The sequence below is a fragment of the Syngnathus typhle genome, linkage group LG3, assembly GCF_033458585.1.
Source record: "Syngnathus typhle isolate RoL2023-S1 ecotype Sweden linkage group LG3, RoL_Styp_1.0, whole genome shotgun sequence".
NCBI lineage: Eukaryota > Metazoa > Chordata > Actinopteri > Syngnathiformes > Syngnathidae > Syngnathus > Syngnathus typhle.
In genome coordinates this window covers 2,757,580-2,773,796 of record NC_083740.1, presented here as the reverse complement: position 1 = coordinate 2,773,796, position 16,217 = coordinate 2,757,580, and the positions used below count along the sequence as shown (strand labels likewise).

The following is a 16,217-nucleotide window of genomic DNA, read 5'->3' as shown; positions in this document are numbered from 1 at the left end:
CCTGAAATACACGTTTTGGCTTATAAAGTTTGAACTTATTCCAGTAAAATTATTTTTTTAAAATATTTCTTCTTGTAATTTTTAGTATTTTTAGTCTCAAATATACAAAAATAATTTTTCCTTACCCACATGGGCATTATTCTCCAAATTTTGTGTTATCTAAATTGCCCAAATTCTTTTGAGAACCCATGCTAAAATGTTTATTATTATTATTATTATTTTTATTTATCATTTTATTTATTTATTTTGAAGGTTCAGTTCTCGCACCAGACCGCTACTCCACTTCCGCGCTGTTTTATATAATTTAGTGTTAACCCAATTCTCGTGGGTCCCGAATCACGTCAGGAAAAACCACGGCGGTGATTTCTGCCACACTCCCCAACGATTCCGCGCGACAATCAATGTAGGGCCAGAACCTCTCGTGCGGATCGATACCCCGCCGTGCAGCCGGACCCGTGCCCCCGCGTGTCGTCATTAGTGTCGCTGACCTTGAAATAAAATTCAATTTCCTCGGATCCCCGGGAGAAAAAAAAAAAAGCCACCGCCGGATTTCAGGACCCATTTCCAGTTTGCGGCACAGGATATTGCAGCTTAAGGAATTCGCTTTGAGGCGGTAATTATATCCGAGATTTTGTGAGGTTTCTGACAGGTGAGCGGATTTTCAATCAAGGCGTCTTTGAGAGACGAGACGGAAGGAGTCCCCGAATTTGGATACAAGGAAGTGAATTCAGTTTCAAATTCTTTAGCCTTGCCCAATAACGATAAAGCTCGTAAAAATGGCGGATGATCAATTCTGGTTTCCATGACAGGTGATGTCATCAATTTTTCAAAGACTGTATGTTAAACGGATTCATTCATCCACACTTTGCGCGATACGTTTAGCCATCAAATATTCAGAAGCTTGAAATCCGAGCGCCCGCCTCATGTTGGACACACGTGTGAAATATGCAAAAGGCGTGTAATGGATTTTTTAATTACTTAAGTGTCTCCGAGTGTCTTCCTAAGTGTCTCCGAACGCACCCAACGTAATTTGTGTCGTGACTTGAACGCGGGGAATTTTTAGTTTTGGCTAAAAAAAATAAAAAAATCACACGTGATGGCTCCAAATTAAAACGAGCCAATCAGCTTCAAGAAATGTGAGTGACGGGAAAATCGGACAAGCTGAATCCATCTTGTCCCTCAGCCAACTTTGAATCTCGCCCCTCCATTTCCTGTTCCGTTTGCCAGAAGTGATGGATGGTCCCGAACTGGAAATTGGACCGTTTGACGCTTAACGTGAACGTGAATAACATCAACGACCAATCCTTTAAGATGATAGCCGCTTTTGTATTTGCAGCCGGCGCATTCCTGCACGCTTTTTGGCTTCCGGAACCGGCAAATCTCCCTCCAATAGGATTTCACTGACCTGCATGGAGACCACAAACGAATTGTCCCGTAATCTCATTTATGTGGATTCACCTTCAGTTTGGTTTTGATCCAAATTAGAATTGGTTCAGGCGCTGGCAGAGGCAGCCCATTCCGCGTGTTCACTTCGCCAGGCCTCGCTGACTTTACGGTCCGATTGCCCCGAATCCAATATCAGGGGAATTATTCCGCAAATTCCTGCATACCATGTAACCTGCTGGTAACCTCCGTGCTCCAGCTTGAATTCATTTGGGGCTCAGATTTGGGATAGCGTGGCGCTGAGGATTTGGCGTGCGGCAGGTTTTTTTTTTTTTATGTAAGGAGCTCTAGTCGCGGATTTGCGAGCTGTGAGAAAAGTGACCAGTAAGATTCCGTCCTTCTGATATGACCGTGTCGGCACACTGGCTGTTTGTTTTTTTGGTAACGACTTGCGGCTTATCTCGAATTCTTTTTTTTTTTGGGTCTTGTAAATCAGCGCACTGAACACACAAAGTGTGTGCGTGTGGGAAGAATCACCTTGATGAAGTACTGGCAGGCCGTCACGTGGCTAACAAAGCGTGCAAGCCTTCCAGCAAAAACTGGAGCCTGACCTTCCCGCCCAAATCATAACCATATGAACAAAAGAGTTTCCACCTTAAGAGGACTCTCGCTCTCTCCCATCCATCTCCCGGCCGGCCGGCCGGCCGGGGTGAGGCATTAAGCAGTGATAACAAAAAACAGGTTGGAAGGGGAAGGGGAGGGGCGGGGATGATGTCGTGAACAAGAGGGGAACCTAAAATGGAAGTTTTAGGTGAGCGGCAGCCACTTGTGATGTCACTTCCTCCTCTCAAGACGTCTCTCCAAAGATTTGGTTAGCCAGGCCTAATTGAGATTTCTTTAGATTTTTAGTCAATTGTTCCATCAAGATTTTTCACCCTTGGCGGCAGGGCTCAGTTCCTTTTTTTCTCGAAGAACAGCGTCTGGTTTTCCGTGACACCGCCAATGCGTGTAATTACATCAACCGCATTCATGTTGCTACGCATGTACAACTTTTTTTGTGTGTGTAAGTTAGTAGACACCCTCGTGTGGAGGCATGCGGCAGTGAGTCTTGGCGGCTCGGAGTGATTCTGCGGCCGTGCGCGCCTGCTAGTTAGCATTCCGCTGGGTGTGTGCGCAATTAGGGTTAGGACTGGATGTGTGTGTGTAGTGCTGGGAGTTGTTAGCGGTTCCATCTGGGTCTCTTGGAAGCTGTGTGGAGTCAGGAAAACCGCATCTCATAAAAAGCGGAGGCAGCCCAATGTTCTACAAGGACAGAACATTACTGGGAATGTCGCTCAGGAAAAGGCTGGGACCCGAGCCCGAGCGCCGGCTCCTCTCCTCGGATTCGCCTCCCTTCCTCCCGCGCAACTGATTTTTCATCGGGTGAGGGATTAGGAAAAGGAAGACATAATAGAGAGTGTGGGAGACGGAGTGGAGGGGGAGCGCTGATGACATTTCCATCTGTGTGCGGCCAACGGTGGAGGGAGCGGCGACAGGCTTAGCCGAATGGGGGGGGGGGGGATACGGCGGCTGCATGTTGGCCCGTGAAAACAAGCGTGACAGTAGGATGACAAGGATGAAGGGTCGAGGGATGGAGCGTCGTGGTGCCAAAGTGAAAGGCAGCCATCCCAGGTTGTCCTGGGTTGAACTTTCTGGGAAGCCCTCGCTGACATATGCAAATGTGGATAAAAAAAAAAGCATAAACAAGACATTACACGCACCATTTTCCACTCATCGCATCTGCGGGGGAAAGCTCCAAAATGCATGCGGGGCCATTCAGACGAGCTCAATGAGCCAACAAGATGGATGGGGGGGTGAATGGATAGATGGAGGGATGGATGGATAGGCACTTGATACTCGCTCGTTACCCAATACTAGATAGATACTGCTGATACTAGAAGTAGATACTAAATATTAGATACTAGATAGATACTAGATTGGTACTCTATACTAGATAGGTACTCGATACTCAATCTAGCTAGGCACTCGATACTAGATAGATACTCATTACTCGATAGACATTCGATACTAGATTCTAGATAAACACTCAATACTACATAGATACTAAGTACTAGATCGATATGAGATCGGTACTCTATACTAGGCACTCGATCGGGACTCAATACTTGATACTCGTTGATAGAGATGATTGATACGGTCGATACTGAGGCTCGATGCGATAGTTAAATACTATACTAGATCATCAGATAGATCTAACAGATAAAAAGATATAATAGATACAAAGAATATACTTCAGAATTATGATCCTGAGCAAAGACCGTACGGACGTGAGTGAACAAAAGCAAACTGAAGGACCAAAAAAAAAAAGCCAATCATTTATTTTAATGGTTATTGATGCCACGTGTAATTCCTCCCCTTTTCGAATCAAACTTCCATCCAGCGAAGTCGTTAACGCTATTGATTAACTTCTGCACTATGAGCAGCCTATTACAAAGGTAAATTGGCGAGTGTACACATATTTAGTCACGCCCGCGTCCGTCCGTCCGTCCCGCCGTCTGTCTGTTTACTTTTTGTTCCGCTGCAGGCGAGGTGCACTGTGCTTAATTTCTTCACTAAATTAGCGGCTAAAAGGCCGCGGTGGCACGTGCTATTACTTAGCCGACAACAATGAGAGTTCATTCCGGCGGCGGCGCTGGCGCTGCTCATAATAATTATGCTTGCGTCTCAGAGTCACAGCCTCGTGCGTCGTTATTTGTAGCTACTGCTGAACAATAAGGGAACCACCGCTAGATGTTATCATAATGTTAGAAAACTGGACGAGGTGGTTAGGAGCCTGTTTTCCTTTTTAATTAAAAAAAACATCAGTGATTGTAAACTGATCACTTTATATTAATCACTTTTCAAAGTAAGTCCAATGGCTATAACTTTAAAAAATATATGTATGTATATATACACATATATATATATATGTATATATATAATTAGAGTTTTTTTATTATTATTTATACATACAAAGTTCTGTTTAAAAGTCAAACTATTAGGAACAGCCCTTGATATTATAGTTGGAAGAATAAATTACTTCTCTGGTTCTTCTATATCAAACAAATTTGTTTTAGGTTCATTTACCTGACATGTTTCGGCGGAATCTTCCGCCTTCATCAGAGTGTCACTCTGATGAAGGCGGAAGATTCCGCCGAAACATGTCAGGTAAATGAACCTAAAACAAATTTGTTTGATATAGAAGAACCAGAGAAGTAATTGAAAAAGAAAAAACAAGATGAACCTAGTACAACTGGAAGAATAAATGTTGGATCTGCAAGTGTTTTAAGTCACAGAAGCCGTTTCCGTGCAAACACTGCGACCCCCCCCCCACACACACACACACCTCCAATAAGACCCCCACCCTTCGAATTCACTCCTGCCATGCTGTTCCACTTATACTGGAATATTACACCACACTTGCATACAGATAAGCACATGTGAACACAACATACACACACATACACACACGCACGGTAAGAAAAGCATCTGCACATGTCCGTCCGCTGGCTGCACACTAATTCATGCAGGAACACTTTGGGTTTCAGCACCAGAACCCTTTGGTGCAATTACTGAGGAAGAAGGAGGGGAGATGTAGGTTGCTGGCGTGACATTTTTCTCTTATTATAATTATTTATTTGTTTTTTTAAAACTGTTTCTGCTCCTCTTCTCACGTAAGGGGAACAAAATGAAAGTGTGGAAATGGCCTAGGATTGTCGCCTGACATAAGTGCCACGATCCACCTTTTTGTGGCGCGCTTCAAGAAAATGGTTTAAAATTGCAACCTGTAAATACAAATATATATCTAAAATACAATGCAGCGATGCTTTAGCACTGAGGTGAGAAGAGCTTCAGCTCAAGGGGCAGGTTTTTTGTTTTAAGAGATAGATGCACCAGGCCACTCGTGGGTGAGCTTTAAAAAAAATAGTTATGTACCGTAATTTTCGGACTATAAGTCGCGTTTTCTTTTCATAGTTTGGGTGGGGGGGCGACTTATACTCAGGAGCGACATATATACATATATATGTTGTTGTTTTTTCACTTTTTTGGGCATTTTATGGCTGGTGCGACTTATACTCCGGTGCGACTTATAGTCCAAAAATTACGGTATATAAAAAAATGTGTAAAATAAAAGATTCATTGTATGTTTGATGAATTTATTTAGCATAAACTATGCAAGCATTTGATAAAATCTTGTGGCAGCTTGCTTTATTTAAACAAAAGTAGCGCTTTGGCATCGTCTTGTGGCCAAGAAACGATGTTGAGGAGCTTTCTTCAGACTATAGTGTCTTATTGCATCCTATTGCTAAGGAACTATGTCAAGGAGCTTTATTCAGACAAAAGTAGCGCTTTGCCCCCCCCCCCCCCCCCCCTGGTTTCAGTTGGCCGGGTCTGACCTGCAGTATGTAGCCACGCACGTAGTCCCTCAGGGTCCAGCCCAGTCCGTGCAGGATGTGCAGCACCTCCTCCTGCTTGAGCACGGAGAAGAGGCGGTCCAGCAGGATCTTGAGCCGCACCGGCACCGCTTGCGTGCCGTACAACATCAGGCTGCTGATGTCGAACACCACGTTGGACTGCACTATCTCCACCTGCGTCGGGTGGTACAGGTGCTGCGTGCTCAGCTTGTCCAGGGCTGAAAAAAAATAAAATAATTGACTTCGGCATCAGGAGTTATCTTCTCCACTTGCCAGGCGAGTCTTATTTAGTGTAGCGCAAATGGGGCGAGAATTGTGTTTATACATTTGTGGAATCTTTTTGAACAATATTAGCAATGTCAAGCAAAACGCGGGGCCAAAGGAAAAGAACTTGGCAGAAGCGAAAAATGTCATGATGTTGCTCTTGCCTTAGGGAAGGAGGGCGAGCAAATTGCTACAAGGTTCGGGCGCATGTAGCCTGACAGGCGTAAATCGGGGAAAACAAATTTTACGCGATACGGCGACCTCACTCAACTTTTCTGCTGTCTTGTCCGTCTTACTTTCCTCTCCTTGTTTCTTCCTCAACCTCCCCCCCCCTTCCTCCCCCCTACCTCGCCAGTCTGGGTGACACCTGGCCCGGTCTCGCTTTCTCTGATCCCGGGACTTGGGCCTCGCCTGACAACGCCTCGCCGCCAGACACGAACGTAATAAAAAATGAAGAAGTGCTTGTCAGAGTGGCTGCCAACGCTGACATGAAATGAAAAGTTGAGGGAGGGCGATGGGGGAGACGGATCGGGGTGGGGAGGGGCGGGACGCCTGACACTTCACGGGGAGAGTCTGGGAAATATTCGCCCAGGTCCTTGTGTTGATTCACCCAGAGAGCCCCTCGGCCCGCTACGGAGAGCCAAACAGGTGTTTTCTTTTATCCGGCTTTCTTCCACGCCTTTTTCTCTTTGTACTTTCTGGGTTCTTTGTTTTTGTTTTATTACACCTGTGTGGAAGAAGTGCTAAGGTGCGGCTTTTGGGCCATCCAAAATGCACAAGCAAAGCTTACGAGAAGAAAGAAGAGGAAAGTTGCCTTTTATAGCCATTTTACATTTGACTTGAACACTTCTTATCACAAATAAGAATGTTAAAACTCAAAACATATTTTTCGGGTGAAATATCCTTTCATGCAGTGGCGGTGTTAAGATGTTTTTCCTCAGGGGTGGCCACGGGGTTACCTTGGATATTTCCGGGTAAAAAATATGAGTCGGATCAAAGTATATTTTGACCTTCTTAAAGTTTAATATTAAATTTAAAATGATAATAAAAAAAGATTCCTTACCGTGAGCCACCCAGCCATGTTTGCAGTGGTCACATGTGCGCAGGTGAATCTTGCCCGGCTGGAAGCACTCACACGTGCAGTTGACCAGCGTGCAGCGAATGGCCTGCAGGGGGCAGAAGGAAATCCACATTATTACGAGAAATTGTTTGGATGGAGGCTCAATTACCCTGCTAGAGGCGCACTTGCGTTGAAAGCTCTCAGCGGCGAGGGGTTAAGTGCGAGCGCACTCGCCGCGTTCGCTCTCTAACGACGAGCCGGAAAACATCTGCTGCAGCGTACCCCGATGCGACAAACATTGTGACGGTGCAAGCTGCTATGTTTTCTATGAGTCAGCAGAATCTGGCCGCTCTGCTAAGTGACTCCTCCGGCTTATCGGAATCTTTATGAATTTACAGTCCGCCGCCGTCTGACTCACCCGAGTCGCATGTCAACGGTGGCGGGTCATAGTCCGGCGTCTGCGCGATCTGATAATCGGCATTTCACAATGTCCCGAAATGGAACGGTCGATGAGAGTGAAGGAGGAGGATCGACCTCAAATGTTGAACATCCGTCATAGTTCAGCACTTTTATGGACTTTTGCGTTCTGCTTAAACAACATCAACTCCCTTTGAGGATTTGACTGACATTGCGTAATTATGGATGGATGGATGGATGATAAATTGTGAACTTTATCTTGACTTCAGTAAAAAAAAACAAAAAAACGTTGAGTTTACATCCGCCGTGAGAAGATTGATGCCCTTTGCAAATTAGCTTCACATGCGGCGGGGCCTAACAGTAGCAGCAGATGCAAACAAACAAATGGAAATATCAAACGCACCTCGGCTGTTTACGAGCCCAGCTAGCGTCTGACAGCTGACAAGATAGTTAAGGGGCGTCTAATACGGCAATTAGAGCGTGGCACTATCTTGCGGGGCTGTGACAAGGCAAGGCAAGGCAAGGCGCCCCTCTAATTACTACGCCGGCTAGCAGTAAGCGCTCATATCTGGGCCATTAAGCAGACCGTGGTGTAAAGACACATTAAAGTAGCAAGAGGAACTAAGGGAAGAATCAAGCATTGAGGTTTGGGGGGGGCGGAGGAGCTACGTTTTTCCTTTTAGATTGACTTCGGCTTTGAGCCAGAAAGAGATGTTAAAGGCTTCACGAGTAAGGAATGACAGAGGAAGAAGTTGAAAGAATACAAATTGATTACAAGGCTCTTAATAAGGAAGCGAGCGTGTGGATGCGTCCAACCCGGCCATCGGAAACATCTGTGTTTGCTTTAACGGACAAAACAAGAGAGACAAAAGAGTAAACACCCCCCCCGTACACACCCGTCGTACGAGTCTCCTTGCGACCGACCGCCTGGGTCTGCTTTGCGCTTGGCCCGAGTTCTAACCTGGCCCGCCTTCGGTCAGGGACGAGTACCGGGCCCGGATCCCACCACTCCCCTCGCACATATTTGTCACAGAAGGTTGTGTTATCTGAGGCCAGAGTAGAAACGCAGCATTAGTCACCGTGTTAGCGTCTCGCCAGGGTTTCCTCTTTGGCTCGCAACAAGCGGACAAACGTGGGATAAAGGACAGGACAGGAGATGAGGGGGTCTGCGTGTGAGGCTTTACAGAACTTTCTGCCAAATCTGTGTTTTTCACTTTCTATTGCAAAGGACGCCAAAGAAACCGACCCGTACTACACGCTACTAAGTGTGTTAAGGTACCGGTCACAATAGTACAGGTTGGCTCGGGTGACTTCTGCGGGTTTACCGCTTTGTTGTGGTACCTGTCACAATTTAATTTAGTATCTTTAACTATACCGTTTCTTGCCACTTCTATTGTAAAAGGACAGTTAGCATTAGCAGTTAGCTAGCTTCGAACCAAAGCAGCGTGTTAGGGGTCTCGCAGCTGCAGATTACTTGTCGCAGTCAACAACTTGACTCACTCGGCGTCATTCTCAGACGTTATCTGACTCAAGTGTGTGTCTCATTTCGGGATAATGTTTAGCTGCAGGCTTGATGTTTCATGGCTGTTTTGCTCGGCCAGCAGCTCCGACCCCGGCCAACTTGTAAACACTCACGACCGGCGACGGGCTGGCCTCACCGTGACCAACGTTAGCACGACAGATGGGTGGAAGTATTGTAGCCTTCCGACAAGATGGTTCCAGGCTGGACTCTTGGCTCGGATACGCTTTGTAAACAGAGCCCGTGGCCCGGGACCAACGGCGACACATGCGAGCGAGCCCGAGCAGGAATCAGACGTCGGCCGAGACACAATGAGACCACAGAAGCAATGCTGATCTTTGACTAATAGCAGCATCCTGTTCAGCTGCACTACCGCGCTGTCGCTTTTAATGTCTGAAACGCTCGCCAGTCGGCCTTTTTTTGTTTTCTCTCTACCGCCATCTCGGCAAATCCGCACAGATGGCCCAGTACTGTTCCTTCCCGCTTTAATGGAATCCCTTTACCCGTGTTCAACACGTCGCCACAGACCGCATTTCTTATCGGGCGTGTTAAGCAAAGCCGGGCTCGTAAATGAAAACCCCGTGTGCGTGCCATGTGCGCTCCTCGTGTTTGCCCGTCCGTCGTACAACACCGGGAGCGTATCGTCCACTCGTCTCCTCGGTGTTATCTCATCCGTGGGCTTTAGCTGCTGAAAACCTAGCCAATTTCCTGACAGCAATGTGCAGCCAATGTGTGCCGGGGGAAGGCGTGGCGGCGGCGGCGGCGTTGCATGACATAAAGACGGGCCCTGGCCTCGGATTGAGACGTCAGGACCGCACAGTGTCCATATTGGAACCAGGTGACAAATAACACAAGACGCATAAAGAAAAGCTTTGTAGATTGGAGTGCAGTCATAACATACGAGGAAGCACAGAAGGAATGCTAAAGCTAATTGCCGCTTGGTTTTTATTTCCGCCTGACTTTTGGTGATGGCACCGAGATGAGGATCACATTACGTATTTATATTTTTTGACAGATCCAAATGAGGATTGTTTGGCCTTGGCGTTGGAGTTCCGCGCAGCGCTTTGATTAGAATCTGACTGTAAATAGCAATGCGGTGCGAACTAAACAAATACAGATGAAATTCTGCGACGGAGGAAAACGATAGCAGTGTTCGGGGGGGGGACGGCTTGTCCATTCAATCCCCAGCGTGCAAAAAGGCCTGTCGCTCCTGTCAGTTCTGCTTTGGAGCCCAAAGCGGCTGCCAGTCGTTGAGGCAGAGGTCCCCTGTCCTGTGTGCAGCTGCGCATCTGGGCTCTGACACGGGCCACGACGGGCCAGAGCTATGCTAATGGCAACCAAATGGGCCGTGAGTCCCCGGTGGATTGGCAAGGGAGATGGATGCATGTGTTTTTGTGTATTCATGTGCACTCCTTCCTTCCTTCCTTCACTTGGAGGCCCATACATGGAAGCAACCAGTTTGCTCGGCACACTTTTAACTAACGAGCTCTGACAAACTATGAGTCATGTGTCACTACGTATCATAGGAATATTTAGCTGTCTTACAATAATTGTTACTAAAGCGGGTACACGCATAGCAATGATCGGCCCGGATTTGAGCGGTTCTGCTCTCGTCTGATCCAAGTCGGCGAAGGGATGATAATCTCTGAAAGATCATCCAAAACGATTATCCTGTGATCCCAATCAGCTCAGAAAATGATTCAAATTGAAAATGTGTGGTCAGTGTTTCATGAAACATGAAAAGTTGACATAAAGCCACAGAAGAAAAATATTTTTTTAAAATAATAAAAATGTTATATTTTTTATTATTTCTTAAAATAATTAAATGTCTATATTTTTCTTATTTTATTAAAATAGGACCTTGAAATAAACTATTCTATATTAAATCGCAATATAGACAGAAGGATGCAATTAGATTATTTTTCAAAATATTTCAGCCTTAGTATAAAAAGAGCCGCCTCTGTCGACTGATTTATATTTGTATTGCCATTGACCCTGACTGCTGTTAATCAAAGTATCTATTCCCAAACAAAGGCAGATAATCACTCATCAGCCATATCGGTTGTTTACATTTTACCCAGAAGACATTTAGCAAACTCCAGCTAGGATGTTTTCCAATTTCGCAACATACTTCCATGCAATAAGACGCAATATGAGTCAAAGGATTATTCGTGACCAACACACACACATAGCTCCAGTGTGACGGCGACAGGAGGTCACCATCGCTAAAACTCGTCACAGTCGCCTGCAGGGTGCGATTACAAACTCGCACACTCCCACATTCCTGCTAGTGCAAACACGCACACACACACGTAAACACAACACACACAAGAATTCCTCCCCGAGTCAGCATGCAGCATCTTGAAGCAGCAGATTTGCTTTCACAGTATTCACGTACAAAAAAAGTGTTCCATGGCAAAAGACCAACAACACAAAAACAACGCAAACATCTTTAAGCTCGTTTACCTCCGCCAGCATCGCGAGCAGACGCGTTCAGGTGTGCGGCGTGCGTCGACTTCCCATGTTTACGACAATCCCGAAGAAAGTGATGAAGGGAAGATAGGAGGGGAAGGTGAGGCCCGACCAGTGGCTACATGGCGCCTGGCTCCGCGACAAAAAACACTTTGTCACTCCCAAAAGCAAGTGTGTGCGTGTCTGCTCGGTGTGTGTAAGGGAGACGGCGTGCAAAAAGGAAAAAGTCCATCTGGGTGTTTTTTTTTTTTTCTTCTTTTTTTATCAGCCTTACAAAGTTCACAAGATAGAGGGGACAAAGTGGCGGCTAGACGCCGTTCCCGAGCCACAGGGAATTATTATGCTAATGTATGACCTAGCTAACATGACGACAAGCAAAAAAAGCTACATTCAGAAGCTTAGCAGTTATTGGCGATGAAAAATTGTGACGAAGGCCAGATCGTGAGAATCATCATCATCCTCCGCTTCCGCTTACTTTCCCCCACTCTGGTCAATTGCGTGTTAACGTTTCACCGCATCCTAAAGCCGGCTTGCTAATGAATGTCGTGCCTTTTGCGGAGGGCCGGCGTTAAATCGCCTTGTAAAGTGTTCGCAGCTGTGACGCTTTGCCTCGCCTTGGCAATGGCATTGACTTGGGGGGGGAGGAACGGTGGTCGGCGAGTGGGGGGGGTACATATGTGAGTGCAGCTGGGCCAGGGGAGGAAGAGGACGAGCGAGGTGATGGTATGAAGGGATGAAGAGGAGTTGGCAAGAAAAAAAAAAAAGACCACAAGTCTCCGTGTTTCCAGCTGCTTTTCTCAGGGGCTCGGTTTCCTACCCCCCTCCTCTTCCTCGCTTGTTTTTTTTTTTTTCTTCACAAGGCCCTTCAGGTCCCAGGTTGCTTGAAGAATCACAAACACACACACACAGTCGCACTTGCAGCCTACACCCCTTGCACGCCTCACTTTGGGCCATCTTTGTTTAGACAGGGCTCAGGAGTTCCAGAAAAGCTCTCTCAGATGTGCTGAAGTAAGGGGAAAAACAAAACAAACTGACCCTCACACACACACACACACATAAACACACACACTCCAAATGTACCAACAAGTACTTTGCACTCGCACATGTGACACACACATGCTAACACACGTAAGAGCCAAAATAACATTTTGAACCGCAAAAATCACCCGAAAAGGGGCACGGAGGTAGTTTTTTTTTTTTTTTTTCCTTCAGCGTGTTGCTTCGTCGCTGTGTGTGTGTATGCGTGCGTGTCCCGATGGCTGGATCACAGCGGCGCGGTGGGCCCGGAGCATACCTCGACATGTGTTACCTCTTTGTAATATTGACTTTGTTATAGCTAGACGAGTGGGAGAGTCGGGCCAGAGAGCGGGGGCCTTGCAGTAGTGGGGCCCCCCGAGTTGGTTCGCCTGAAAACAAATACCTGAACGAACTGTGAAAATAGAAAACACAGAACCACAATGGCTTGCCAGAAAAAAGAGAGAGAGAAAAAGGGACGGAATCAAATAAACGCTAAAATTCTCACTCCCCCGACGTGACCTTTTTATTGTCGCTTGGATTGCTAATGTTTATGCATTGTCCTAAAAAAAAATTCTTATTTTGGGTGAATCGTTTATACAACAACCACGTTCTCGAAATGTTATCAACTAAATCGTTATCAGCATTTTTTTAAGAATATTTTGGGTTTGTGGATTTTGTGAATCTTGATCGGCATTTTTTTTAAGAATATTTTGTGGATTTTTTGTTTTGAAGATAAATGATTGGATGTTTATAAACCAATTGACTTTGCTGCCTTAAGCGCACGAGTCGACATCAGCTAGTCTGTTAAATATGACAATTAGCAGGTTCATTGATTGGCAATCCACATATTTTGTCACTAAATCAATAAAGAGCGGTTGAAAAGGAGGAAAAGGACCCGAATGAATCCGGACACGAAGCGGGAGCAGGCACGTTGTGTTTGTTTGCAGAAATAAAAGATTGATTATCATCTTCGTGGCGGTCCCGCGAGTGCAACTCCCATCTCGTCTCCCTGCCCGTGACTTTTGCTTACGCCTTTGAATAATAAAGGCGAGCCATTTGAATATTCCCTCTGTATTTAAAAAGGGGGGGGGGGGAGAAAAATATGTTTTTTCTTTTTTTTTAACACGATGCGGCGATATTAGGCTTGCTAATTGGGCTCTTTGGACCTTCCCAATAGAAAGGCGAAATTAATTACTTATGTCGACAAAATGTCAGACACGTCGATCTAATAAGTACATCTGTTTGCAAGCCGCCTTGTGGCTTTACTCCCTTTCGTGTGTGTGTGTGTGTGTGTGTGTGTGTGTGTCCACTAGAGTTGTGTCTAATGCAGTGCTTCTCAAATAGTGGGGCGCGCCCCCCTTGGGGGGCGCGGTGCTATTCCTGGGGGGGCGCGTGTGACCCTGGGGAACAGGCTTTTTTTTTTGGCAGTACTAGAATAAAGTGTAATTGCGCGTTTACTACAGCAGGGGGCAGTGGCGCTCTCATTGTTACTTCTGTCACGTTTGCGACAGTGCAACATTTTACGACTTACAAGACAAGTTAGGATAGTCACGGTGGGGAGGGGGGGCGCGAATAGTTTTCTTCTTGCTAGGGGGGGGCGTAACAGAAAATAATTGAGAAGCACTGGTCTAATGAAAGAGACACTCACACAAAGCTTTGACGTCCTCCTCTTCTAATATTCAAGCCGGCTTCTCGCGCTAATCAGCCACTACGGCATCGAAAGCGACTCGAGTGTGTGTGTGTGTGTGTGTTTTGCCATGCAAGCTCATTTTTTATGCTCAAACATGCCACTTTGTAATTATTTGCATGCCAGCTCGTGTTTGCGTGTCTGTCACGTGTTTTGGGGGCAGCCTTTTCCCTCGCTTTTGGCTCTTGCTCAATAAAAAGCCGTTTCAGCCCTTTTTAAAAATTTTTTATTTTTTTTTATCAAGTGCGACGAAAATGTCGACTTGCACAAGATGATGACGAGCCCTTGAAGTGGAAATTAGACTTGGCTAACTGTAAGTCAGCAAAGTCTGAAGACCGCCAGACTTATGGTCACACATCAGACCTCACCAAAATTTGCACAGCATGGTTAAAGTGGCTAAATTGTTTTTTTTCCCCTCCCGCCCTGCCTCAAAAAAATCTGTACAATCCAATCGGACACAATATTAGGTAGACATACCGAATGTCGAAATCTGTTTTAATGTTCAGTCTTGATTGACACTCTCGGAGGCATTCATTTAACGATATGTTTTCGTATTGCGGTAGCAGTTTGCAGTCAGGCTGCACGGTGACCTCGTGCTTAGCGTGTTTTCCTGCAATTCATGAAAAGGGTCGTGATTTGAATTTCAGCTGCGGCCTAGACTTTGCACTTCAGGCTGGTTCATTGAAGAGTGTAAACTGTCCATAGGTGTGAATGGGAGTATCAAGGCTATTATTGTTCTTCAGAAAAATAAAATAAAATATTAAACCACAAAAAAAAAAAAAAAAAAAAAAAACCTGAATATGTGATTCAAGAGATGGATGAATGGATTTTTAATAATGGAATAAAAACATTTTTTCTAAATGGAAAACTAAATAACTATATCATACAATTATAATAATAAACAATTTTCTTTTTTTACATTATTTTTTAATACTGTATATTTAAAAAGCTAATACGAAAAAAATGAAATATTTTGGAAAATAAATTACCGCTATCTCAGTGGGTCAAAAAATTGTGGCTTTCAACTCCAAGCAGAGTAATCAACTCTCTGACGCTGTCAATGAAAACACGCAGGCATGATTTACCTTCCTGCATGCTGCTGGGGCGCCGCCCCCGAGGGTCCCGGCCCCGCCGCAGGGCGGCGAGCGACAGCTTGCGCAGTGATGCTCCAGCGATAGGCATCATCGGCCTCACTGCAGACTAATTGGTCCGCCGCTCCTCTGAGTGGCCTCGCTAATTAATTAGAAAGGCAGCCGAGCTGAAATTTTTAATCAGGACATCGCCAGCAAAAGCGAGGTGCGGGGGAGGAGAGATTTTGGGGGGGGGGTGATGAGGGGTTCTGCGACACGCATCACCTCATCATCCTGTGTAATCCACCTGACACTGATCCCCCCCCACGTCGTTCTGTGAAGTGTCGTGTGTTTAGATACTCGCATGATCTGGCGGCGTGATAAGAGAGACGATTACATTTTGATTATGAAGAAGCGGGAATAGCCCAATCGTCAAAGTACAGCCTGATCAAGCATCAAAATTAATGGTCGTGTTTTATTCCGTTAAATACTCTTACTGACACATCAATTATTTTATGACAGGATTGGGTGTAGCAAGGCTAATGAAAAACAGTCACACAATCTTACTGTAAGAATTATACGCTTCTTAGAAAAACAGTCGCTCGGTTTCAAGTTGTTTGAGTGACAGGAGGTCGGGGGAAAAGAATACTTTTGGGACAAAGTCTGTTAGCGGAATTATGGCTAACATGCTAAAATGATCAGCTAGACCAGTGCTTCTCAAATAGTGGGGCGCGCCCCCCTTGGGGGGCGCGGTGCTATTCCTGGGGGGGCGCGTGTGACCCTGGGGAACAGGCTTTTTTTTTGGCAGTACTAGAATAAAGTGTAATTGCGCGTTTACTACAGCAGGGGGCAGTGGCGCTCTCATTGTTACTTC

General features: G+C 45.8%; 1 protein-coding gene across 5 annotated transcripts in view; it reads right to left on the bottom strand.

Annotated features, from left to right (window-relative positions):
- Positions 1-16,217, bottom strand: part of bnc2 (basonuclin zinc finger protein 2) — a 106,715-nt gene that overhangs the window by 24,919 nt on the left and 65,579 nt on the right. For 4 of the 5 annotated variants that reach the window (XM_061274617.1, XM_061274618.1, XM_061274614.1 and 1 more), the window contains 2 exons: positions 7,165-7,267; positions 5,820-6,055 (listed from right to left, as the gene is read on the bottom strand). In XM_061274617.1, coding sequence (XP_061130601.1) covers positions 5,820-6,055; positions 7,165-7,267 — 339 coding nt within the window. Of the gene's footprint in view, positions 1-5,819; positions 6,056-7,164; positions 7,268-11,563; positions 11,706-16,217 lie in introns of those variants that run through there. The other variant, XM_061274619.1, reaches the window with a different exon arrangement.